At 39.9% G+C, this 26512-nt stretch overlaps 1 protein-coding gene across 1 annotated transcript in view; it reads left to right on the top strand.

The window, feature by feature from the left end:
* Positions 1–26512, top strand: part of PPIL2 (peptidylprolyl isomerase like 2) — a 71137-nt gene that overhangs the window by 692 nt on the left and 43933 nt on the right. Inside the window, exons 3-8 of the mRNA XM_065693070.1 lie at positions 395–440; positions 1351–1413; positions 1575–1626; positions 15387–15438; positions 17685–17776; positions 19551–19640. Of these exons, the coding sequence (XP_065549142.1) occupies positions 395–440; positions 1351–1413; positions 1575–1626; positions 15387–15438; positions 17685–17776; positions 19551–19640 (395 nt within the window). The remainder of the gene's footprint in view (positions 1–394; positions 441–1350; positions 1414–1574; positions 1627–15386; positions 15439–17684; positions 17777–19550; positions 19641–26512) is intronic.

Here is a 26512-nt window from a genome sequence, read left to right as displayed (position 1 = left end):
GCCTTAAAGCTCACCCAGTTCCAGCGGCCTTCCACAGACAGGGACACCTTCTGCTAAACCAGGTTGCCAAAGCTCTGTCCAAGTAGTATTAATAATGCAAATTTAGTATATTTATCCTTGTCATAAGAGAATTGCTGCCATACTTGTAGTAAAATGTTAATTTCAAGTGTTTATTTTTTACTTTAGAATCCTAGGATCATAGAATGGTTTGGGTTGGAAAGGACCTTAATATCATCCAGTTCCAGCCCCCTGCCATGGCAGGGACACTTCACACTAGACCGTGTTGCCCAAGGCTCTGTCCAGCCTGGCCTTGAACACTGCCAGGGATGGAGCATTTACTGTGTATTTATTACAATTCTGTTGTGTTGTTTTTGTCTTTTTTTCTCATCAACAGACCTTCCACGAACTAATTTTAGACGTTTGTCATTTGATCACTGCAGGTAAGACAACAAATACACGTTATCATTATTAAATGACACATGTATTTGTCAGGCTGGTGACACTGTACTATCCCTGAAGACATGTTCTTCTGAGGTAATTACTTTCATAGGCTTGTGCCTGCTATGATGGTAATAACAGCAAGAAGAAATTTGGTAAGAGCTAACCCAGTGCCTGTACTTTTCATGATTAGTGTCTGCAGAGATTGGAGCTGATGGCTAAAGAATACACAAGTGATAAAATAATTCAGAACACTTATTATATACGTTTCAGTCTTTCATAATCGTGTAACTGGAGCTTGAGTCTCCCTTTCATTGCTCAGAATATGCTTTGTCAGTCACTCGTCTTTCTGAAGCAGTGATTAGGTAGATTGTGGCAATATTTAAGTTAATTTTTTTGTGTTTAGAGTTTACTGCTTGAAGTTCTGGAGTGAAAGAGGGAAGTTAGTAAAGGTGGGTTGGAAATCCTCTTGTAAATTAAATAGTTCATCTGCAGACTACTGCTGCTTGGCTAAAAGCTGGCTGCTTTATGGAAGTATTCTTAACAGAGAATGCTGAATATGAATGCTAGTTACTCCCTGGCCTTTTTCAGTGCAAAGACAGCGAGTGTTTCTGCTTGAACCATCTTTTTTTGCCGGTGGGGCACATGTCAGCTAGGGAGTATTGCAGCATCCCATGGCTCTATGGCTGTGAGTGCTGGCTGCTACACATTACTAAACTACACCAGTTCCCTTCATGGGTTTGTTGTTAACATGATTTATGTAGAATCAGGTAGTGGGTATTGGCAGTCACTCAGTATTTTTATTAGGGTAGGCCTTGCTTTAATGTGCAAGTGAATCAGCAAAATGTAATTTGCTTCTGTCATGACTTCCAGCTGATTTTGCTAAAAAGAATGTGTACTTTTTTTTCCTAGTTTGTCTCTGCAGCCATTTGAATACCCAGTTTGTACACCAGATGGGACAGTCTTTGACATACTGTAAGTTACTGTCTGTACTTAGCTTTATTTTTGTGTTGCTGAACTGGTTACAGCTGTGTGGTCGTCATTTGGTTTTAGCAAGTTGGCAAAAGTAATCATGCTTATCAACAGAGTTTTCTGATTGTGCTTGTCACTTATTATTTTATCCCTTCTCTTTTCAGGAGCATTGTTCCTTGGATAAAGAAATACGGAACCAATCCAATCACAGGAGAAGTAAGTAACAAGGGGTGTATTTACATGATGTCTTTGCTTTCCTTGTGCTCTGTTTCCTAATTAACATGTGGAAGAAACAAAATGCTTTAGCGAAAGCAAAAGAAGTTGAACAGGAGTACTATTTTGAATTATGGTATCTGTGAGATCGCCTTTGCAGAAATTAATGTAGAGATTTACTAGGGATCTCTTTTTTAGCTGGGGAAAAAATGGGCTTCTGGATTTGCGACCTGATAGCCTCTCCCGGTCATCCTGCTAATGATCTTTATAGTAGAAAATAACCAGTCTCAGATCATGTGTGTGGAAGAAGGAGGATTGTAAATAGTATACTGTGTGCAGTTCATTTATATAAACTCCTGGGGTATCTTGCCGTTCTTACGGGTGTGGCATAGGTTAAATCTGTATAGATGGAAATAGGGGCTTTCATGTTACTGCTAGTGATGCCCAGTCAGCCCAACTGGTCATTGACGGAAAAGACTTTGTCCTGCTGCCTCATATAAGCAATATTCTAGTCTGTACAGGGCAGGTGGCTAGTAAGCTCACTCCTCCATCTGGGACTAAACTTGCAGTGATGTTTTCTAAACAGAAGGATATTTGACAAGGAGATAAATAGATGATATTATGAATGGTCAGATTAAGCTACAAAATCTTTTGAATTATGTTGACAGTATGCTTCAGAAAGCCTCTGACCTGCCTCTGTTGTGATAGTTCACTGTGAGACTGGGATTTCATAATATGGTCGGCATCCTAGTGGTTTTTCTCTCTTCTTTTTCTGCATAAATGGTAGTTTTGAAGGGGTTATTTTCTGTAGTAGTGTGAAACTATAAAGCACCAGATAAATATGAAATGCTGGAAATACTTACTTGTTGGAATTAATTTTTTTCTGCTGTGTTAAAAGATTGAGTGCATTGTTTGTGAGGGCATAGAGGGAAATTTTAAACAGAAATTGTTGCTTGAGCTACTGAAACTTGCTTTTCCCTTTAGTAAGTGCAGTTACTTTCCCGAGCAGTAGGTGGCAGCCGTTGCACAGGGTTGTTGGTTTATTTGCAGACAGCTTTGTGAAATGAGATTACCTCTGAAACATCTTGTGTTTGATTAAAGATTTTCCCAGCAGACAGATTCGAGGAGAAGCTAAATACAGATGCAGCGTTCCAAACTCTAAACGCGAACAGGCTGTCTGAGACTCAATCTCTTCAGTTATAGCAAACTGCAGGTGTGTTTGTGTGATAGAGAGATGATTGAAGGTCTTTCTTCACACATGAAGAGGCCAGTGTGTTGTTGAGAAGGAATGGAATTACAGCTATTTATTTGTTTTCACCAGCTTCTAACCACCTTTCTGCCTCGTGCATTGGTTGGGAGTTTTGGGGTTTTGCCAGATCAATTTTTTTCACTCGGAGCAGCTCCATGACACCTGTTCTCATTTCAGAATGTGAACCGTGATGTGGTTTAAAATTACTTCGGGTAGATGCTAGGCAAGTGTAATGTGCCTAGTGGTCTTGTGTAGTTAGAGAAAGGGAGGTTGTGCATAATATAGTTGGTGAACCAAAAGCACCCAAATGAAGTTGGACTTCGGAATGTTAGTTTGCCCAGACTGTGCTTCTGTAGCTGATCTGCAGTGCCTCTCCAGCTCACCTCAACATGAGCCCCCTTTCCTCTGTATCGCTCTGTTTGGGGAGCCCTTTCTTCTTTTTTATTAAGTGGTGGACTTGTACGCTACAGCTTTCTCCTCCACAGGACAAAGGTGTTCCAGACCACTTGGAAGAAAAACTATATGCTTGCTCTCCAGAGCCCTACTGAATCCATCCCTGTGGAGTTATAAGTTGAAAAGTGGGGTTGAATGAAGTGTTGTAATTTAGCCTTTTGTTTTCCAGAGGCCTAGCTCTGTTTTTTAGAAGGGGAGGATGGTGTTGGGCAAGAAGGGGATGGAGGTGCTGGGATGAGGCAGGGTAGGCAGCAGAGGAAGTCGGAGAGGAGCTTGTGCATCTCTAGGCTGCACTGCCCTCTATTTCATGTGTCATTGTGTGTGTGTACCTTCTGTTACTTGTACAGCTTGTTCATTTTGGAAACCAGGAAATATTTTCTGTAGTGAGTTGGTGACTTGCAGAAACTCAAGGTTCTGGGTTTGTTTTAAAAGCAATTGAGCCAGATTAGCTGCAGTGCCATGTTTTGTACGGTGATTTATGAAGTTACTTTGCACAGATTGATCATTTGTCATTGGTGATGAGGGTTTGCAGAATTTCTTCCATATTTTTGCTCTGAAATTAAAAATGAAATCCTCTGTGGCTTGTACTTCTGTTGCTACAGTTTGCTACAGGCCAAATGTTTCTGAGAAGTCAATAGGCTATTCGGAAAGTGTTGTTAATGGTGCACTCATGTACTCACTAATCCTGCCCAGCGGTCTTATTTCTGAAGTGGACCCCTCAGTGGAGAGTTGGAGACCCTTGCAATCATAAATATATCTACCTTCACAGTGCTCCCAGGGGGTAGGATTGTGCTAATCATTTATTAATTGGATGTTTGTGAACTGATCTACATGTGACTTCTCTGGTTCTTCTGAATCCTAAGCTATTGGACCAGTCTTCCTTTTTAAAGGCATTTAGCAATGCCAAGTTTAGTTATTCTTTGATATGTTTAAAATATTTATTTTTTTTTTCCCTTTGCTTTCCTTCCCTATACTTCCTCGTGGTTCATGGTTTATTTTTTCTTGCTTTTCTGAATATTCTCCTGAGGTGCAGTATGGACACCACTATCCATGTCCATTTAGAAGAAACAAATCATCATTGACCTTTGTCTAGAGTTTTCCATGAGCTATTCCAGAAAACAACTTTAAATTAATTACCTTCCCCTCCCCATCCTTTTTAAGAATGCTTTGGGATGAAAAATACTTCTGTTACTAGGCCAATAATTTTGGAAGAAACACACATCTCTCGCAGCTGAACTACAGCCTGTCAGATGGCATTGGCTCACTTTTATTGTCAGCTTTGTCAGGACACTGCTCTAGCTTATGTTTATGCTAAAATTGCATAAACTAAAGAGGAAAGTCATAGTTAGCTCATTCTTTTTTACTAAGAACAGCACTTTGGCTTCTCGGGCTTGTAGATGATTGTAAGCGTGCCAGAATATTTCATGTAGCAGTGATATGACAGCCCTGACCAGCATGCCCACACAAGTCAGCCAGCTGGGCTCTGAAGTACCTGTTTCCAAGAAGTGAGATTGGTCAGAGTGTGTCTGGTTTGTTGAAATCTCAAATATGAACAGATGATAGATCAGCATGCCTTTTGACAGGAATTTCAAGGAAATTGTGCTTTGTTGCATTGATATGTTGTATGTGGGCTGAGCTATTTTTGCATTGTAATGTGTCTGATGTAAATACCTATTTTTCCACTCTGGTTCAGTGACATTCTACTGCATGTGGGCAGGCCAGATTATTGTGGTTGTACTTCAGGCCCATTCAAGGCTCTTGGCCAAATACTCTCTTCCCCTGTCTCAGAAGTAGCTATGGTCTTTGTCCCCAGTTCCCCCTTTTCTGTGGGAATTTAATTCTTTCAGACAGTTGAAACTCGCTTCACCTCTGGTGTTTGCTTCTAAGGCTTTGGTCCAAAGTCAGTTTAGTTTCAAGTGCATCTACTTTTAAACTCTCATAGCAGGGTTGCCTATGTGAATTCTTTCTTCCCTGCTGACAGCAAACTAAAATCCATGTGTCTGCTGATCCTGCATAACCCAGAGAGGCAATCCCCCTGGTAAGGGCCACGTGCAGCTGAGCAGTAGTTGCGTATGTATAGGCTGAAGGGCAAACAGGATTCAGTTGAGTTAATTTAGTCTGGGCTTAATGTATGCCCAAGAGTCAGGTTAGGAGACCTGAAAATGCGGTGGGGTGGATGTATGAGACCAGGAGTCACGTTCCTGGACTGAAAGAAGCAGAGCACAGTTTGTGTCATGCCCTGTCTCATGCAAGGTTAAGATCCAGAACTACAGGCCAGAGAGAGTTTCTTCTTAAGTGTCATAAGGCACTGACATGGAAAATGAGGACTGACTTTGGAGTCAGAAGGCTGAAAATTTCTGACTTTTCCCAGCAGAACACCTGCCTTCTTAGAAGAGACAGCTATAGCCAAAGTCTTGCTTTGTAACACAACAAACATTTGCTATTGTTTTCCCACACTCTTAATCCTGTGTTTACCAAATAAAAATGACTTGGAGTGAGATTATGACTAATATGATCAACTAATTGTGGCAGTACAGGTGCCTCATGAAGTAAGCCTGTCTGATCCATGCTTTGGAAGCGCCCAGAGATACACATCTTGTACCTGCAATGCCCAGCAGCAGTGACAGAGCCTTAGTGGACACCTCCTCCTTCCCACATTGCTCACATAGCACTGTGAGCAATGCCCTTTTATTTTAATAATTTGTTTGAAATAAGATTGGTAGGGTGCTTCTTGCCTGAATAATTACAGGCACTTTCAGAACCAGTAATTTCTTACCCTCAAAAGAAAAAACCTGCAGCCAAGTGTTGTTATTTCAAAACTTTGGAAAGTAATTCTCAGATACATTCCTGAACTATATTTACCAGCTAATTCCTCTTCCAAATGCTAGTGGCTATTATTCCTTCATTTTATTGTGAAATCATGGTTTCTTTTCAGTTTGATTAACTAGTTTTCAGCCAGTCTCATAGAAAACAGTTGCTGGTCTTGTGGTGAGAGAACCTTGCTGGCCAGGTTAATGGAGAGGATATGGAGAAGGTTACTTTTTTACCCCTGGATTTATTAATCCCACTTTAAAAATGAGCAAACAGCCTTACAGCACTTATGTTTACATGCACTAAAAAAGCCTTTGGCTGTCTAAATAAGGGAAATCCTGCCTGAAGAGGATGCAGAAATTGGAGCAAAGGTGAAACTTCCTTAAACATAAAAGTGTTTTTACTGTGTATGTATTTTGAAAGCACAGATACAGAAACAGAAAGCACTGATAAATGGTTCTTCACCCAAAAAGTGAACATAATGGGAAAGAGGGCTTAGGTGTTTTTTTCTTCTTTTGCAATATTCTGAATAAAGAAACTGCAGCATGTCAGAAGTATGGAAAATACTCAGTACTGTACGAACAGGTATTAAAGTACAGGTTAGGTTCCAGCCAAGGATTTACAGCTCACTACAAATTGCTCTCCACCTCTATGAAATAATCATCTTAAGGCCCATGGGTTTCACGAATAGATTCCTGTAAGTGGGTTGTATGAGCTTCACACGCTGCTGAGTCAGAGGTGCCGAGATGAAGATCACAAACAAAACTCATTCAGTGCTGACTTGAGTGGAACAGGTCTCTGGCCTGAACAGGGGAGAGGACAGGTTCAAGTTTCATGTGGCCAGTATTAGCTAAATCAAAAGTAACTACAGGTTTTAACTCAGTTTGTATGGCCTGTGAGGTAATTTACTGCAGATTGCTCCTTTAATTGTTATTCCAGGTGTGTTTCTAGATAATGAGCAACAAATAATGGATGTCATCAGACAAGGGTCTGTGGTTTGAAGGTGACTTCTTTCATGCCAGTGTAGCAGTAGCTGCTGTTGGAATACATCGTCAGGAAAATGTAATAGCTGTAGATAATGTTCAAAGTGAAGCGTTTTCAGAGTGCTTGTCCAGACCTTTCTGCAGCATGGTGGTAATGTTACCTTAGGATTTTGATGGTCTTCCAAAGATGGCACACTGCGGCAGGAGTCAAGTTTTCCGTGTGACTTGAGTTTTCTTCGCTCTTACTGTTTCCAAAGAGATTGTTCTGACTCTGAGCATTTTCATTCTTTGTCTAGATACACAATGCCTTATGTTATGTGTGTTGAGAGGAAAATGCTGTGCTTCTCTCCATAGGTAGGCTACCTCCGCATCAGTTTTCCACACCTGGATTGATGCACTGTCTAATTAACAGCAAAATAGTTTGACCAACTGAGATATGTAGGAAAATTCAGGAGTGAGGCATATCCCTCTTTCATCGGTTTGGTTTTTTTTTTTCCTCATCAGAATACGGCACCTGAAATCCAGGCAGTGTGCTACATTGTCGACTGGAGAAATGGGTGATCGTTTAGATGGATCTGTAACTTCAGGTCTCATTTGGTTGTAGCATAACTGATGTATAAATGAGAATTTTAATTCTTCTCTAGAGAAGGCTTTTCACATACGTGTCAGAAGTTGGCACATCTTCAGCTTTGAAATTCAAAGTATATTTCCTAATTTGTCGGATGCAGCTCAAGTCAACCCTTTGGATATTGCATAGTTTTAAATGTCAATTGCTCCCCTTTTTTCCCTTTTGTTAAACTTACCGTATTTTTTTTCTTGTGCATTTGAAGTGAAGGGAGGTTATTTCTTGTTTATTTGTAAGAGAAGTTTAAGTGGGGGGTGGAGATACAGTTTTGTTCTGGGTGAGTAATAGCTTGTTACAGAGCAGAGAACAAAGCTTACAGAAATAAAACGAAGGGAAGCTTTGTTGTTGAAAAATGATTCAGACAAATCCAGCTTAGTTGGTTTTCCTGTGTTGCAAAAAGCAGGGTGCAATGATCAGGAACAAAACTGAAAGACTCACTGAGGTGTTCAGGTGTCTCGCAGTCTGCTTTGCACACTGCATGCTCTGTCTTGAACCAGTGTTTGCTTCCTTCCTGCTATGGCTGCCGAGAGGTTCTTCTGATGGTTTTCATCTGATAGATATCTTCTGTAAATTTTGGGTTTGACCAGCTTAGTCTCGTTTGTGTTTGTGCCAGAATTGTGCTTATATCTGCTAGTGTTTACAGCTGCGTATTTGGTACACAGGAATATAATGCTTTCTTGACGTTTTCTTGCTGAGACTTGTATTTTCCTGTCAGATGTTCTTCTTGCCTTTGAGTTCTCTATACCCTAAATGGTCACAGTTGTCCTTCTCCACATCTGTTTAATTTTAACTTGTCTTCTTTGAACAGAGTCAATCATACGTAGTAAATGCTGGTTGAGTTCTGTGGTACAGTGATGGGAATATTTTCTAATCTCTTCCTGAAATACTTTGATATTACTTTAATATACTACATATGATAATGTGAGACAGAAAACAGTTTCAATGTCTGTGTTGAGACATGTAGGCTGCTTTCAGAATGTAGTAATTTGTTGCATTTTCTCTTGATAGCTTGGGTCTTTTCAGAAGTAGGTACTTATAAAGAAGAATTAGCCAGGATGAACAGTGGTTCTTCCTTTTCTCTTTCTCTTTGTTGCCTGTCGAAGGTTGCTGCCTGTGTTCCTGTGGTCTGTAGCAGTCATTCAGGCATGGATGGTTACAGCCATCATTATTAAGCATCTCTCTCCAGGTGCATTTTTGTCTGGGGACAGTTGCTGAGATGTCTACAATCCACTTTGAACAAGATGAACTTTTCAATATGCAGCAACTGAACCATGTTGTCTTACCTCATTTGCCTCAGAAGTTACTAGCTTTTAGTCAACAGTCTAAATGAGTTAATAGTTGACTAGTGACCGTAAATTTTCAAGGCCCCTGGGTAGAAACATGTGAGGACATGATTCATGCCCAAAGGAATGACCAGAAAGTTGTGTGTCATAACTGGAAAGGGTCATAAAACAGAAGGGGTCATGGGGAATGGAGGTCCTGATGAGGCTGATGACTTGGAAGATGACTCCTTTTTTGTTGGGTTTTCTGAAACTTTCCCACTCTCCTTTGTTACTGATGAACAGATGGATAGACTCCCAAAGTTGTATCTGTATGTTTTACAGTAGTACACTCAGGACCACTAGGAGTTAGCCTTTATCTGTGCTAAAAGGGGGATTTGTTTTTCAGTTCCTTCCATTTTTGGGAAGCAGAGTGAAGATGAGATTTGCTTCTACTTACTGTTCAGGTATTTTATCAAAAGGAGATGTTTAAAGCCCTCCAGTGTCATGAGTCACTGGCCAAGCTGCTGTGCCTCCTTTACACCTTGATGACAAGGATTGTCTTGGTGATGGGCAGCGTTTTATCCAGTAAGCCAGCTCTGGATGCAGGCAGATAAATATGTCTAGCATTACTCCTAATGCATTATTTCCCTTACAGCAAGAAAGTATTTACATCTAGGTTTTACAGACCGAACAGATGGTCTCTTTTTTTTTCCTTTTCTGTGTTTTGGTGGAAGTGTGCACATTGGATGAGGTTTTGTGATTGTGACACTTAAAAAACTAGCAGCTGTGAAACGCTCTAACCTTAAATGAGAGCCGGCATGAGGTTTCCCACTAATCCTTACTTGCCTGTTTTTCACTAGAATTGGAGACCAGCTTTTTGATCCTTCTACAAAGCGTTATTTTCCATGAATAATGTTGTATTTGGCTGTGGATCTCTGGATTGATAGACTTCTGACTGCATTAAGGCTGCAGGTTTAATCTTGCACATGAAACTACACATCTTTTTCTCATGGTAATTTCTGTTAATTTGCTCTTTGATAGAGCAACATTATTGCTAGTATCTGTGAGCCATGTGTGTTATCAAGCATATCTTTATGATTCTCTGGACAAGGCTTTGGTGACCATATGGTGTCAGTTTAATTAAAATTTAAATATGGAAATACAGTGGTCTGGAAGTGGGTAATGAAGGATCTTTTGTGTCCATTTCCATACCAGTTCAGTAACAGATGAAAGCTGCAGCTGAACAGCAGCTTCATCCAAGAATGTGAATTGAGGACATCATTTTAGCATTTGGTAGGCAGTTCTCCACTTGAGAAATACCTGGCATTTTTTGCTGTTGAACTGAAGGTAGAAATGATACCTTGAATCATGAGGCTGTTTTGGCCTTATGGATGCTGACCCCAAATTTTTCATCAAGTATTAAACTACATGAAGCTGACTTATCTTGTTAAAACCCCACTGCTGTTTCCAGTCACATTCCCATAATGTGTAGGCTTGCTGAGGATTTCCAGTGCCTTTTATCATCATTAAATGCATTTACAAAATCTGGAATAAGTAACATTATACATGGAGTTATTCTAATACCATTCATTCAGCTCTTATCCCCATATTTCTTGAAGGCTTTATAGCAGAGAAAGTTGTCAGAGGGCTTCTTAAAGTGTTAAGTTGTGCAAGGAGTAACAGGTTTCACTTTTAAAGGAGCCAAAGAATTTAACACAGAATTAGTTTGCTGCTCTTAAATTAAATTTAGTACTTGGTAAGCAACATTGTGTTTTAATATTAATATTTGGTTTGCTTTCTCTTCTATTTGAAGTAACTCTGTGTTGCTTGTTTTGGTGAGTGAGAACCTACCAAATGGCCAAGCCAGCGCTGGGTGATTTGGTCCTCGTCAACCAGTTCAGACATGACATGTTATTTTTCCCTCATGATAGCTTCACTGGGTTATTGTGTGTTTCTGCCAGAGGCCATTCAGGAGGGTGTCTTAATTCCCAAGTGTTGAACATGTTAACACTGACTCAATTACAGTTGATAGAGTGGGAAAGTCTGCATTTACTAAATACAACTCTTGCCGCATGTTACCAGCTCTACCCATGTGCGGACAGAGAATCAAATGAGTCCATTTTGATAGCTTTTCAGGCTGGTGCATATCCAACAGGGTCAGAGCCTCATTAACAAGAAGAACGTGCAGCCACAGACCAAAGAAATTCAAAGAGTGTAACTAATTGATGTGCAGGGATTGTAGGTCATATCTTCATGAGGCACACAGTGATGATGCAGAATGATTTAACTCGGAACAATCGGCATGCTTCACCCACAAGCTGCCACAGTGCCCCACTAACCTACACGCTGCAGTAACCTCTACTTTGGGTATCAATACAGGATGCTGCCCTTTGGGATCCCGCAGGAGCGAGTGCTGTCAGCTGACAGATGAGAGCACAAGGCTGTGGGGCTTTGCGCTGCTGCGAGAAAGTAGGTCATGGCCAAAAGTAGCCTTGGCTGCCTTTGTGGAAGTGTGCCTGTGAGAGAGGAGTCAGCTGAGAAAAGAGCTTGCATGGGCTTTGCATTTGTTTTTTTAGCCCTTCCTTGCTGTGGAGCAGCTGGCACTACGTGCTGTGAAAGGCGTCTGCTTTCCAGTATTCTTGCATAAAATATTTTTAGAAGTGAATATGCAGCTCTTATTTCTGCTTAAGGGAAGTGGCAGATGCTTGTGGCCTTTCGATTTCGTCAAGAATTTAGAATTTTAATTAGATCAAGTGTTTTTAATAAACATCTTTTTTGCCCTTGCTTTCTTCACAGGAGATTGCTTTAAACTGGATGGTAGGTGTGTGTTGGGGAAACACAGGTTGGAAATGATTTTTGAACTTGAGCTGTGTATGCAGTGTTTGAGCTCTCATGCTTTATTAATAATAGGACAGACATGAAAACAGCTACTTTAACTCATCTTAGGACTCATTTGCTCCTGCTGTCTCCTCCTGTGAAGACCAGTGCCTGTTTGTGGCATAATGGCCATTTCCATGGCAACAAACTGTGTGATGGTGCTGGAAAGCCTTGACTTTTAACGGAGAATAAATAAAAGCAGATTCACCCACACACAAAATAACCCTATTTTCATGTGAAATTAATAACTTGAGAGGAAAAAGAAAAGATAGAGGTTTTCTATATCATATTCGTTCATAGTTTCCTGTGTAATCTGTATGTCTTTTAAAACTGGACCTACTGGAAGTCGCAGCATACAGGTTGGACTTCCTTCTTTGTCACTGCTCCATGTGCAGTTGCCTGACCGTACATCCTGGTCTCTGGCACAGCTGCCTTTGTAGGCCGTAGCAATCCTCTGTAGCAGATCATCACCTGGCTTTGCTGTTCTGGTTCTCCAAAGATTTCCTTTGACAAAACACTAAGTCCCCCTTTTGTCTTGCCGTGCATCAAGACTTGTCAATCAATTTCTCAAACTGTTCTTGAGGTGTTGCTCTAATTATGTTTCCCCCCATATTTTCTTATATACAACTTGCTTTCTTTACATCTCTTTTCATAAATACATTGCGCAAACAACTTCCTTTATCAGTAGTAGGAAATTCTGTCATGATTTGGTATGGGAGTGCTTGGGCACGAAGGTGTTGCCAGCTGAGCCAAAATGCCGAGCTGCTCCAAAGGTCATGAACTGACACACCAAAGTCACTTCTTGTATACAGACTTGATAGGAGGCTAGTCTGCAGCAATAAAAGTTTATAATGCTCATATACAGCACCTCTTTAAGGATGAAAACTCTACTGAAGACTCCAAGCTTTGTGTGTATTTCAGCTCCTATATGAAAATCACTATTTCTTTGTTTACTATTGATACATAAGACTGTATAAATGCTGGTCTCATTTTGGAACAGATGCCAGCACAAGCAGCTGATGCACCATGAGTAACTGATGCTGAAAACTAACCTTTTTCCGTATTATGGAAAGATGTGACCTGAAATACCATACTATTTCCCTGGGTACAGAGCGCGAGTCTGAGGACTTGGCAGCACTTCTGACAGTACATCTTATGTTGACAGATGAAAGAATGTACTACAGCTTTTGCTGCCTTTAAAGTCTGTACAGCAGTTTAGACTGTCTTTTCCTCTAAATTTCTGTCAGGGTATAAATCTGAATCTTCGATCGTACTAAACCGTTTCTTACTGTTTCCATTTTTGTTTAAAGATGATTGTTTATATGTTTGGGGGATAAGTCAAGTCTGCCAGGAAGATAATTTAAAGGCCTTCCTTCAAATTATCAATGTTGCCAGTGGTTTTATTCCTAAAGAAGCTTTTTCTGGAACATAATTTTTGGGCTGTTGCACAACATGTGCACAGATGGATGCTGCTTTGTGTTAATAGTTGTTTAGGTTGAATAGATCTGTCCAGAATCATATGTTCATTTTGGCAACTCTGCTGTTTCTCTACTACTACTATGACAGTTTTGTTCCTTTAGGAAGATAAATAAATGAATAAAGCTCTGCATTCACGTAAGTCATTGCAGAAGCTGCTGTTGCTTTTGCTGTCTTTGTACTCCAGCAGTGTGCAGATGTTGGGGTTTGGGGATTGTTTTTTGAGAATCCACTTAAGGAAAAACAGCAGTCCTGATCTTCCATCGTCTAATTAAATATAACCTAAATGGCCTCTTTTTTTCCCTTCCCATCTTATTCCTCTTAGCCCTCATTGCTGCTCTTGCTAATAAATTAGAGAGAGGGTTACCTTTGCGACCATGAATGAGCCTGCCAGTTGGCTGAAAACAGTTTGAGAGCTGTCTTCCTATAAATGACTGTGTCCAGCTGTCATAACCTGTACTCTCTGATCCAAGAACATGAATTCTGATTAGGCAGAAAGAGCCCACTAACTTAGTTTCACATGATTTTGTTATCACTTTTGCCATAATGATTGAGCTGGCAGTGTCGGCACCGTGGCTGCCAGATCTCCACTCATAGCTGTTTATAAAGAGCTGTCTGGGTTATGAAAACCTCCCTGATCTGTTCAGGTGAATGTTTTGAGAAGAGAACCAATTGTTTCTTTTAAAAGGCCTGTGCTGTGTGTGCTTTTAACAATCAATTTGGCAGTGAAACTGTCGCTGACAGCTGATACAATCAAAGCGTTTGTTGGGGTTTCTGTATGTATCTGAGATCCTGACACAGCCTTGCAGCTTGCTGGGCTGGATTTTGTCTCTGAGTGCCCCAGTCAAGTGCTACCTGACCATCCTGGTGGGCTGTACTGGTGGGGTGACCCCAGCCATGGTTTGCCCCTTCACACCAGCAAGGTGCCAAAATCCCACACCAACCCTATGAAAGGACTGACATACATGGGCTTGCCTGTCATATTACTGAAGGCTCACCATTGGTTTGCTTTTCTTTTTTTTGTGCTTGCTCTTTGCAACCGGATTTGCCTATCTCACATTGGCCTTTTTAGTCATCAGCACGCTTGTAGTAAGCGTGGGTAAAGCCCTTCCCAAATCTTCATTCGCGAAGTCAAGCCATGATGATGGGACCATTGGTTTGGGTGTGCTTGCAGCTTTAATCTTGGGGAAGGCTGTGGGGAGGGAACAGCTTGATCATCCAAAAGTGTTCACCAGCCTGGTAGCTCTTTCCCTCCCTATGTCAGCCCTTCCAGAGAGAGGGCACCAGGAAGATGCCATAGACATCCTGATGAAGCCTGAGAGAGCAGGAGCTAGCTTAGTTTGCAGCATTCTCTCTGGAGTTGGAGAACATTACCCCAACCTCAGCCACCATCTCAGTTCCCTCTTCTGTGGTATTGCTACCTGGGGATTAAGTGGTCAAAGACCCCTCCTGAGACTCCCTTCATGACCCCAAGCACCTTTCCAGAGAATTTGTGCCTCCATCTCTTTTCATTATTGCTATTTATTCCATGGGCTCTGCTATACTTTTACAGAAGTAAAAGAAAAATTGCAGTTATTTCAGAAAAGATAGTGAGATTGATTACCAAAACGGTTTGCTGGTTTTATGACTTTTATCAGAGGTCCGTCCTGAATTGTCACTTCTCATCAGCAGCAGTGATCTTTCCCTCTTAGCTTTTCACATGAACTCTCCTTTCAGTTTGTGCTATGACAGCTGTGCGACATCTGGAGGTGATTCACTCTGTTAGCACTGTACTGTGTCAAACTGTAACACTGTAAATAAGCGTATTGCAGCTCTTAGGCTCGGTGAGCCTTGCTTTTGTGGGCTGCCTGTGCTTTATACTCCCAGGGTTCTGATGCTTTAGACAACTTGCAATGTCTTATTAATAAATTATGTATCATTAAAATCCTAACACTGATGTTACAGTTTTCTTTTATTTCCACGGCTAGATTTTGTTGTGATTATTTTTTTAATGCTTTTTTTTTTTTTTCTCTCTCTTTTGTTTTTAGAAACTAGATGCCAAATCACTGATAAAGCTGAATTTTGCTAAAAACAGTGAAGGTAAGTGCAGTCATTTTCTGTGGGTTTTTCTTTTTGTTTGCTTGTTTGCTTTTCTCTTCTTAGTGAGCACTTCAGTAAATCCTGGACTGTCTTACTCATGGTAAAGTTACCTATTTGTGTTCTCTGTCAAGTTCTCATTTGGTATTTTTTAGTAAAATGGCTGTTTCTTGTGAGTGACGTATTTACTTACCTTGAAAGCTCCATTTCTGTTTTTCCTTACATTGGGGAGCTGTAGAGTGTTCAGCATTTTCACTCTACTATAGCTGCTACTGCAGTAAAGGACTGTTCACTTTAAAGAAAAGTTTCAGAGAAGTCTAAATTTCCATAATATGTTATCATTTTTTTCTATCTTGCCTATGGCAATATTTGCTGTTTGCTTGCTTTTGAGCAACTTTTGGCTTATAAAAAAAATTAGACTTAAATGAACACGTGGGATTTTATGAATTGTAGTACAACAGACATCAACCTCGAGTTTTATTTCTGCATGGTTAAAGATACAGAATCTGCCATCTGAGAGAGGATGCTAGGAATAAAAAAGAGTGGAGGTGAGTTAATCTTTTACAAGGCAGATAATGATTTCTTTGAAATGAGACTTGCAATGTCTTGGTGAGCATAAAATTCTGGAGTGTCTGTCTCCTTATCTTACCAAAGGACTACAAGGTCTTTTCTCTAGCTGATGGTTTTCTTCTGTGTTTTGTATTCCATCTGTCTCAAGAGAAGGGTGTTAAAAAATTACCAATAATCACTGTGGCCAAAGTCTTTGGAAGATACTGTGATACCGTGCTTTCCTTAAAGAAGTCCAGTTCCTATGGAGTGGAATGATGCCAGCCACACAGTTTCAGGAGCTTTTTCCTTAAAACGGTTCATGCTGTGTCATTAGTTGATCAAGGGAAGATGCAACAAAACAGGAAGAGTAAAATGTTGTCCATTGTTAATGTTAATGTTGTCCATTGTTAATTATTTCTTTAAATCTTAACATGCGGAATGGTTGCTACATATGTAGGATCGTCTGCTCACACCTGTATGATAAAAAATGTCTTCAGGTATTGCTGTTTCCTCCATTTAATGAGTCCCTCCTTAGCTGAGCATCTTCTATCCAGAACATGTGTGTGCCTTCAGCAGCTCTGCTTTTGCTAGAACTGAAAACATGGTGATTTGCTCTCTTTCATACGGCTGGGGTGAGGCCTTGCATTTTACCAGCATATTTCTGTATCCACCAGTTGCGCCATGCCCACATGCCACTTCCAAAATCCCTTCCTTAACTTCCTCTTGAATTTCAGTCCCTTGTGTCAGTGGTTTTCCTTCAGCTCTGATGACATTAACAGAAACAGTCTTCAGCTTTTACTTGCATCCGTGTGCTGGAGGTCGGAGTGCCTCCTCTTGCTGATCAGTTAATGGTAAATACTCTGTAGGTGCTTGCCTCTCCTGTCTGCAGGTGCTCTGAGCAGCCTCTGTTCTGGTCTCCCTGCTGGTTTTGATTTTCAGATGGTAATTAAGAAAAAAAGAACCAAATAGACCCAGCATATTGCAAAAGTCTCACCTAAACCCCTGGGTCTAGCAAGCTGATCAAGTATTAATAACCTTCTTCTAATTGCTTTCTGCCGAGATGATCCAGACATTTTTCTTTTTCCTCGTACATTGCCTTCCATCAGTTTGCTTGTTGTTGACATGCTTAATATTTATGCTGACCCTCCTGGGAAAATTCACAGCTTGATTAGAGCAGAAGCTGGGTTCCTTATTGAATAACGTGTTCAGATTTAATGGCATTCTGCTTGCCACATTTGAATACAAAATACTCTCCTCTCCTAAAAGCACAACAGCTGCTGCGAACTTTTTTGTAGGATATAAGCTAAACTTTTATTCCTGGAAACAACACTGAAAAGAGAGCACTGGGCATGTTACAAGATACTGGCTATCAATAGAGCTGTGATTACAACAATAACTATTATATTGTGGTACTTCATAGATATCAGGCCAGTTGGACAAAGTTCTGTGTTGAGAGAATTGAAGGCAGTAGAGTTCAAAACTGCATTTTTATTGCTTGCTTTATAATTCCCTTAATGTTACTTTTTCTATTTAGCGTCAAAAAATCAAAGCATGGTTAAAACACCATTGAATGCATACTGAAGTTACACTTTCTATTAAAAATCAATGTAAATACCCTTTGCAGAGATAACAGAAATGGGCTATTTCAAAACAGCTGCAGGGACTTCATGTAAAATTTAGACTTTTTTCCCCTCCTTCAGGTAAATATCACTGTCCAGTGCTGTTTACTGTATTCACCAATAACTCTCATATTGTGGCCATCAAGACCACTGGAAATGTGTTTGCCTACGAGGTAGGTTCTCTGTTGCATTTCATTATTAACATTTTAGACTTGATGCATTTCATTCAAGATTACAAAACGCTTTAAAAAGATGGGTAAGTTTCATTCTTGTTTTACAGCTAGGGAGGTTAAAGTACAAGGAGATGAACTGACTTCATAAATTGTTGTCCAGCTTTTGCCTTCAATATATGAAGAAGCCTACAGTATGATTTAAAAGACATTTTTAAACCCTTTTCCTAAGTTAATCTGCATGCATGGAATTCTTAGACCAAAATGAGTAGCTTTTACATGCTCCTCAGTTCAATTAATAGACAAATTTTCTGCTGTCTTCTTTCTGATGCAGCATCATCACCAAAACAAATTGCCTCATTTCTGTCCATATCAATGAATAAAAAATAGTATTTTAATTGAAGCTGGGGAAAGCGCAGAGAGAATGCCTTAATGGACAATTTAACTGCATTTTTATTTGTGTTTTGTGAACACTTGTGCAAGCCCAAGTAGAATTGTAGTTGTGAGTGACTTGTTTGCATAAGCCTTTCTGTAAAAGCAAGATTTAGTTCTTTTCAGTAGCAAATAAATGCTTTCGTTAATAGATGCATATCTGGTGTTGCAAGACATCTGAACACTGAAACATCTGCTTTTTGAAATCTGTTGATGAGAAATTCCTGTAGGACTTTCAGGTACTGAGAGAGGAGCAAGCTGAAACCATTGCAATCAAGGAAAATACTGGATTCATCATGGTTTTGAAAATGTGCTCTGCTTGTAGTTGACCTGTCTTTATTCCAGCTGTGAGAGCAGTCAAGATTAGGTTAAAATAGAAAGTAATTTCTGTTCCTTCTGGGAGCATGATGCTTTGATTACTGTGGTTAAAAGGCAAAAACGAGTTGAAGAGAAGTCTTTGTTAAATGCTTGTTGATATTGTAAAATTATTGTTCAGTTTGGTACAATTTATAATACTAGGCTTCCTAAACAAGCTGTGCCAAGAGGGTCTGTTTCTCACGTAGTGTAGCATTTATCAGTTTGTTACAAGCATAGAATTAATGTATGGACTTTTGGAGAAACTAGAAAAATATTATCACTTTCATCTGAGGAGAATAGAGGACATTTGGGTGAAAAACATTCAGGCTTTTTGCAGGCAGTCACAGTCATCTCACTGTATGATGTATTTGTTCATAACAACAAAGCGTTTATTCCACTTGGATTGTCACTATGAAATAACATGCCTCTGCTTTGTTGAGCATCATTTAATTTTCTCAGGTGAACAGAAACATTGCTGCGGGCTGGATGCAGCAGTAAGGGTGGACAGAGCGTGAGGGACTGCTGCTGGCCTGGCACATGCGTGTCTCCCCGAGGGGGGGCTGGCAGAGGAGGAGATACAGACCCCTTGTTAGAGCTGCCTGTCTTGTGCCATCTGTAAACACTTAACTCAGAAAACTGCAAGCAAGACTTCTTTTATTTTGGCAGTACTTTTGTGATGAATTTGGTTACAGTGATATGCATAACTGTGGAACGTTAAAGGCTGCAAAGTTCTTTTTGAAAAGAAGTAAAACCCAAAGAACAAACCACATGGAACTGTTAAGTTTTGTAGGGGAGAAAAACAAAAAAAACCTTCTCGTTTCTTAAAAACACACAGCGAAAATATTGGAGCTGCCAGTTGAAAACGAAGGGTTAAATTATATCTTTTATTATTTTTACTTTGAGGGTTTATTGGTATCACCTATTCACTTGTAATATTTATGCATTAGAATCCAATTTTTAATATCGGTGTCTTTTGCCTGGCTGTTAGGCAGTTGAGCAGCTGAACATAAAACCAAAGAGCTACAAGGATCTTTTGACAGATGAGCCCTTCACTAGGCAAGACATTGTGACACTGCAGGTAAACTTTTCTCTCTGTTACATGTCTTACTGTACAGCTTTTTTTTGGGATGGAATGTTGCTATGTACACTGTTATGCAGGAATCTAGAATAATGGAACTCGTAAACATGATCTCTGTGTGTGACTTGGAGATGGTAGCATGGGAACGACTGTTATTTTCTTTGTTATCCAGATGAGCCATGAAGATGCCATATAACTTAGAGCATGACAAATCAGTAGAGTGACTGTTGTGTACCTTGTACGTGTTCAAATTGTAAATTGTAAAAAAATTGTAAAGGGGGGGGGAAGAAAAAATGCCCAGAAAACATGAAGGATGCCATGTAAAAATGTTTGCTGTTGCAGTTATTTCACTGTATCCAACTGAATATAAGATGTGCATAATTGTAAGTTTTGGATATGAAACTACACATAAGATCTTGGGGTTTTTTTCCTGTTAGTCTTACCTGAAAATTTCCTGTGACTCTTTGGGTTTATTGTGAGACTTAACAGAAATGCATTGTGAAAGAACTCTGTAGAGGAAAGATAAAGATATTTCCAGAATCATCTTCAGCTTGAGACAGCTAACAGTGTCTTGTCTATGCTATCAAAACATGTTTTAGGATGTAAAGTGTATAAAGTTTTAGGAAGTTCACGTCATATTAGGACTGGAACTCATTGTCCATCTTACTCTTTTGAAGATGTCTAAAGGAGTCAGAGCTTCAGAATAGTATTTTTTTATAGAATGCTTCTTTAAATGTAGAGCAAAATCAGCAGGAAACCAAAGGATTTTCTTTAAAGTGCTTGCTTAGAATGGTTTTCTTCTGAATAGACACTAATATTGATCTTTTAATGATTCATCAGAATTAAAACCTAAATTAAAAATGCATTGTAAATTCAAGAGTGTAAAAGATATGTATTTACAGATGAATTTTAGTACCAAAATATCAAAAACCTTTGCTTAAAAGGAGCATTTTTAAGCTTGCATGATTTAAAAATAGAGGAAAAAAGATGCAAGGATCATTATTACTGGAGTCATGAGTTAGTACGCATCTCATGAGCAGTTCATTGCCACTAACCAATACTAGTTCAGTCTAATTTGAATGGAAAAATATTTTCCATTTATGTCTAAATTTAAATAAAATGTCTCCCTCCTTCACTATTCCCCAGTGCTAAACAGCATGTTTATAAATATTTTTCCTTTATCCCCTTGGGCTTGTGGCTGTTCAAGCTCATGCAACAAAATAAAATGTTTTTAATCCAATGGAAGCAAAAATCATCACTTTTTCAGATTGAAAGCTCCCAACAGAATGTTATTTGAATGTAACAGCATGGTTGCTGATGGATTTGGAACAGTAAAAAAAAACATGAGTGACTAAAAATGTTTCTGTGCATCAGTATGGAAACCCAAATTATTTTGAACAAATAATTGAAATGTGCCATCATTTAAAAATATTTTGGTATGTTTTGTAGGTTTGGAGTTTAATGTATGTGTAAAGAGTGTGCTCCTGTTACACACCCAGCTTTGCTTTTTTCATAAAAGCAAACAGATGCTATAGTCTCTTTAATCTCAGAATGCAATAGCTGGTAATTTACATGTTCCCGATCTGGATTTTTATCAATGTTTTTCGTGTTCATTCTGTTCTTGATGTGTTGGGTTTCTATCTTGCTTGGAGGCGTATGTCCATTAATAGAAATCAGTAGGTAATCATGGTTGTACAGTTACTTGTACAGGCGTCCTGCCAGCTACAGAGAGGTCACAGCCACACATTACCTGTACCTCTCTTACATCCTTTTGTGATGATGTTGTAACGTATGAGTAGATTTGTTCTTCTTAAGTAAACAGCTTATTATGGATTGGTGTTAGCTTCTGTAGTGTACAATCTTGTGGTATACTCTTCTCAAATAGGTTTAGAAATAGCAAAGGTATCTTGGCATTGGCCTAGAAGAGATTTAGAACATTGGAATGCTGTTAACCAGCTAAAGTTTGACCCTTTACCCAATTAGTTTGTAAATATTTCTTTCAAAGAAAGACTTTCAGCAAACAGGCTAAAAGGCCTTTGGGGTGTTTGAGAAGTAAAAGCCATTTAATTCACTGCGTAACACCCGCTGCAAACTTGCAAGTATACTTTGATTTTCCCTGTTCAAATGCTGCCCTACCCTGACTTGCTTTGTTGAGGCCAGAATGCAACCTAAAGTGGTAGGACTAGACTGGGTATTAAAATTGCATATGTATATGTGTTACAGGAATCTGTTGTTATTTTCTCATACTATTTTCTTCCTGCAAATTGTTGAAAGACAGGCCAGTGTCTCCTCTACAAGCTGTGTTGTTGACAACACTGTAGGCAGCGTGGTGGCTTTACACTGCCAAGCTCTACCACCTGTGGCTTTGTTTCTTAGCCAGAGTTCATGACTGCAATCTGTTGTGTTTCAATTTGTGGCTCTAGAGTTCTACCCTAAATCCTGCTCCTCTTAAAAACCTTTCAGTGCTGTGTTGAAATTTATCACTTTGTTTTTTCCCATTCTCGCCTGTAAATTGAGTACTGTGGTATCTGAGAAGGCTGGAATTGATAGTGAGTTGGTAACAGTGACCCTGCTGTTTGGCAAAAAGGTAGATATAAATGAAGTTGCTGTAAAAAAAACATTTTTTGCTTTGGAGAGAACAGCTAAAAGGACTGTCTGTAATAGCTGTGTTTATCAATAGAAAATACCATTTCTAGAGGCTGACTGTCATAGGAAGCAGATAGGCTACCTGTGTTTGGTAGTGAAATAAGTGTTAAATGGAAAATTTGAATAATGTATGTTTAGAGATTATTTGTGTGATCATTGTTTTCCTTACTGATACATAATGGGCAGTCCCACAGCTGCTAGGGATGTTCTTTTACTGGAATAGCAATTGACCTCAAACTTGACGTCTCTCTCCTAATGTACATAATTAAAATCAAACCAAAAAATTCACTCTTTCCAGATGAGAGAGAACTGCATAAAATTCTTTGTCCTGTCCTTGGTGCTAAACATCAAACATAGACTGTAATCCATCCCTGTTATCTTTCTGGTGAACACCATCTCAGCTGGTTCCTTTGATTTCGATGATAGTTATTGTGTCCTATTACTAATAAGTTTACTTGTTAAGAAGGACAAATTATTTTCGATTTGGAACTAAAGTGAAATCACAACTTTGGTTGTTAGTAACACTATCTTAGATCTATGATGTACTTCTCTTTGTAGAGGAATTGTGGATTCCTTTACAAAATGCTTCCTGCACTTTAGATACACAGAATTTGCATTTTTCCCTGTTGAAATGCAAATGTCCTGGGAAAGAGCATGGCAGTTTTACATCAACGTATGGTGATATTATCCAGCCCCTCAGGGCAGGAGGGTAAAGAATGTCTTGGTGTGCAAGATACATTACTGAAACTGGAATGTAGTTATTCAGGGAAAAATACCATGGATTCTGGTTTTATATCTTGCTGATAAAAGCAGAAATACACGCGACATCTTTCCATATGAAACACTTCTTAGGCACCAGCAGTTTTAGTATGACCGGGTTTTTTTAGACTAGCTTATTACTCTCAAGTTCAGATTCCCTTTTCACAGCTGTGTGATTGTCCACAAACTCAAGTCAAGCTTTCTGTCTTCCGCATAATAAGATTACATTAGACTACAGTTCAGAACTAGGTGATTTTTTTCTGTCCTGTTTTACAGGTTTTCAGCTAGTTTTCAATCTAAATGTTCAACCTAATTTGAAGTTATCTTCCAAGTAAATTTTTGGGGTTTGTAATTCAGTGTAAGCTCTCAAGGTCTACTCTCCACCATTTAATCTTTGTGACAAAATCTGGTCAACAGTATGGTAGAAATTATTATTAATTAGTGACCATGTAAATTCTCTGTGTGTTTCAATTGTATATGTTCCAAATTATTCATGTGTAACGATGCAGAACTTATTAACAAGCACATAAATAATCTGGATTCCCTCATATAAGAATAGGCAGGCTGAAGAAAGCACCTGCCCCAGCTCAAGATGCACAGAGAGGAGCAGGGTCAGACAGTTCTTTTCTGTACATGGTGGTGGGCTCTGATAGTGCTGCAGACTTCTTTCCAATTGCACGTGTGAGAAGGTCCTGAGGAGAGCAAAGTGAGAATGCTGCAGCACCCTGCTTTCCTATCCCATTTGGTAGGAATTGTTCAGAGGAGCTAAGAACAATTTTCCCTTTAGCCCCCTGTCAACTCCTCATCTTCCACTGTGACTCTTTTCAAATAGAAACCTCAGCGCTCAAATTTGTGAAGATAAAGCAGAAATTATTCCTGCTCTGGAAACTCTTTAGAAGCCATTGCTGGGCTATCTGCCGGCTGGGGAGGGGAAATAGTGTGGCTTTGCACAACGGCAGTGCTTGCAGGTAAAGCAGAGGCAGACGTGGTCTGTTCCTCTTCACCAGAAGAATTGCAATAAATCCCCGCAGCCCTTGTGCCAGTGGTAAGAGGCACAGCCTCCTGATGGCAGCCTGCTGGGAGCCTTCCCTGATAGATGCATCTTAACAAATGCATCTGCTTTGCACTACAGGAGTGGAGGGGGATTCCTGGGAGAAATAGACACACACATGCACAAAAAGTCTGCGTTTAATGCAAACAGATTTACTGCCGTTAAAGGGGGAAAAAAATGATCATAGTGTTACATGCTTCCTTATATCAATTTTATTGTTTCTGTATAACCTAATCAGCCATGGACAAGACATAGGTCCCAACAAGCTGTTAAACACACCTGGCATTTGTGGCAGGAAGCATAATTAGTGATCTAAGTTGGAGGTAGCTGAGCTGCGCACCGTTAATTGGTATTTCACTCCGCAGCTATTGCTCCTTTGCTCTTCGCATGACAGGTCAGAGCAGATTTCCTCTCAGCTGTGGGCGAGGGCTCTTTGAGGGCAAATCCTGTCCCAGTGCAGGTGCAGAGTGACTGATAAAGAAGGGACACTGAGACATGGTCAGCACATGAGGGTAACAGTCCTGAAGATAATTAGGGATGCAGCATGGCCGACCAAATGCTAAGAGAGGAGTCAGGCCTAAAAAAATTACATGGTTTAAAACTGTAAACTGTCAAAAACCAGTTTTAACCTGGTTTTTGGGGGTAGTGTATATGGTGCTGAAGATTAAGGGAGTTTTAAGTATTTCCTGAAGTAGGTGAAACCAAAAAATGGTAGGGAAAAAAACAAGTGGAATAAAACTTGAGATTAATTGTTTTCAGAGCTCAGCTTTCAGGAGACCATCAAGTATGAGATTGTTTAATAGTCGTGATTGTTACAATACTTTGAAGTCTGTATCTGTGCTACTGATTCTCTAAACTGAAGGTTTTGGTTTGCAACCTTAAGAAGAAAAACCCTGAGATTGCTACCCATGGCAATTTGAATACATGTTTTCAAACATCCTAAGACGAACAAAAGTAGGCCAATTTACTCTTCATGGTTCATCTTCCTTTCTGGTTTCTGTGCACTTACACACAACTTATTTCTTTAGGCCTTCAGGCTGCAGGCCTTAATCTTAACAGGATTAGGAACATCCCTGTGAGTCCAGCCTTTTTCTGACCAGGAGAAGCCATTAATTCACTAGAGACCAAGGCTTTGACAGCGTGGGTATGTCTGTCTGCCTGTCCCTATAGCGTCTTGGTCACACTGTCTGATTCTGTGCCTGGCATCCGTTGGGGATGCAATGAGAGGAACTTGGCAGACTCATTATTAGTGTTTAGACAGTTTTCTTCCTGAGGTGATATGTCTAAAGACCTTCTGTAGTTTTAAAATGTACCTCTGAAAAAGTGTGTATCTTGTGTTTTAGGACTTGGTAACAACAGTAAGGAAATAGTTTGTGTCTCCCACAGCACAGGTTGGACTGGTCAGATTGTTTCTGTTCTTGGGGTGGTAGAAGCAAATGGTGTCTTCTGATTAACTTAGTATCGCACTTAGTATGTGTGCTTATCTAATTCTAGCCAAACTAATTCTAATCAAACTTTTAATATATCATGATGCTGTATTTTAGACGGAGGAATCAGTATGTCAACCACTTGTCCTAGGTGTCTTGTGTAAGATGATGCTCAAATTTCAATTTGAGGAACCATTTTTGAGGGAAACTGATTCTGGAGTAGTGCATGGGTTGTCTGCTTTCTCAGTGCAAGCTGCCTGCTTTGCAGAATCAGGAACACAGGGGAAAACACTGTACATCAAACGTCTGTTGAGGTTTCCATTTGAACTGATGGCTCACCTCAGTGTGATGAAGGACCTTTTGGTTTGGGGTTGTGTCAGGTCTCTCAGGAAGCAGGCAGATGGTTGTGGTCTGCAAGGAGAGGGAGCTGCCCCATGGCCTCTGCTGTCCTTCATACCATGATGGATGCATTGCCTATGGAGAGGGTAGTGGCAATTTGGAGAGCTTTGAGAAATCGCTTGCAGGGAAAAAGACTGTAAATATTTTTCCTGGAGGTGCTCAGTGCCTGAAATTAGGCTGTTTAAAGCAGGTAAGCGTTTGATTGAACTGTGGCTGTGGAACAGCTCGAACTAATCTGATTCGAGGTACCCTGCGCACAAACCACTTGGTTTCATAAGGTACTGGCAGTTGTGATGTCCTTTGTTTTGATTATTAAACAATCAATAAATCAGAGGAATATAATGAAGGTATTTTCTGGTTCATCTTTACTGCTGTCTTCTGCCCTCCCTCATGTCCATGAAAAGTCAATTTCAGGAGCCAGTCTTGCCCTTCAGCTTTGCTGTGCATGGCAGACATATAAATCCATTTGTTGCTATTAATATTAATACACAGATAATGTTTTTTTCCTTTCCTGGAAAGGGCAGGCAGTCTGACTTCCTTCAGCTTTTGAGGTGGTACTTTTATGTGCAAGGCAATGATTTTTGTGTGGG

Source organism: Lathamus discolor, chromosome 12 (genome assembly GCF_037157495.1).
Source record: "Lathamus discolor isolate bLatDis1 chromosome 12, bLatDis1.hap1, whole genome shotgun sequence".
Lineage (NCBI taxonomy): Eukaryota > Metazoa > Chordata > Aves > Psittaciformes > Psittacidae > Lathamus > Lathamus discolor.
The sequence above is the reverse complement of the archived record's forward strand: the minus strand, read 5'-3'. Positions and strand labels throughout refer to the sequence as shown.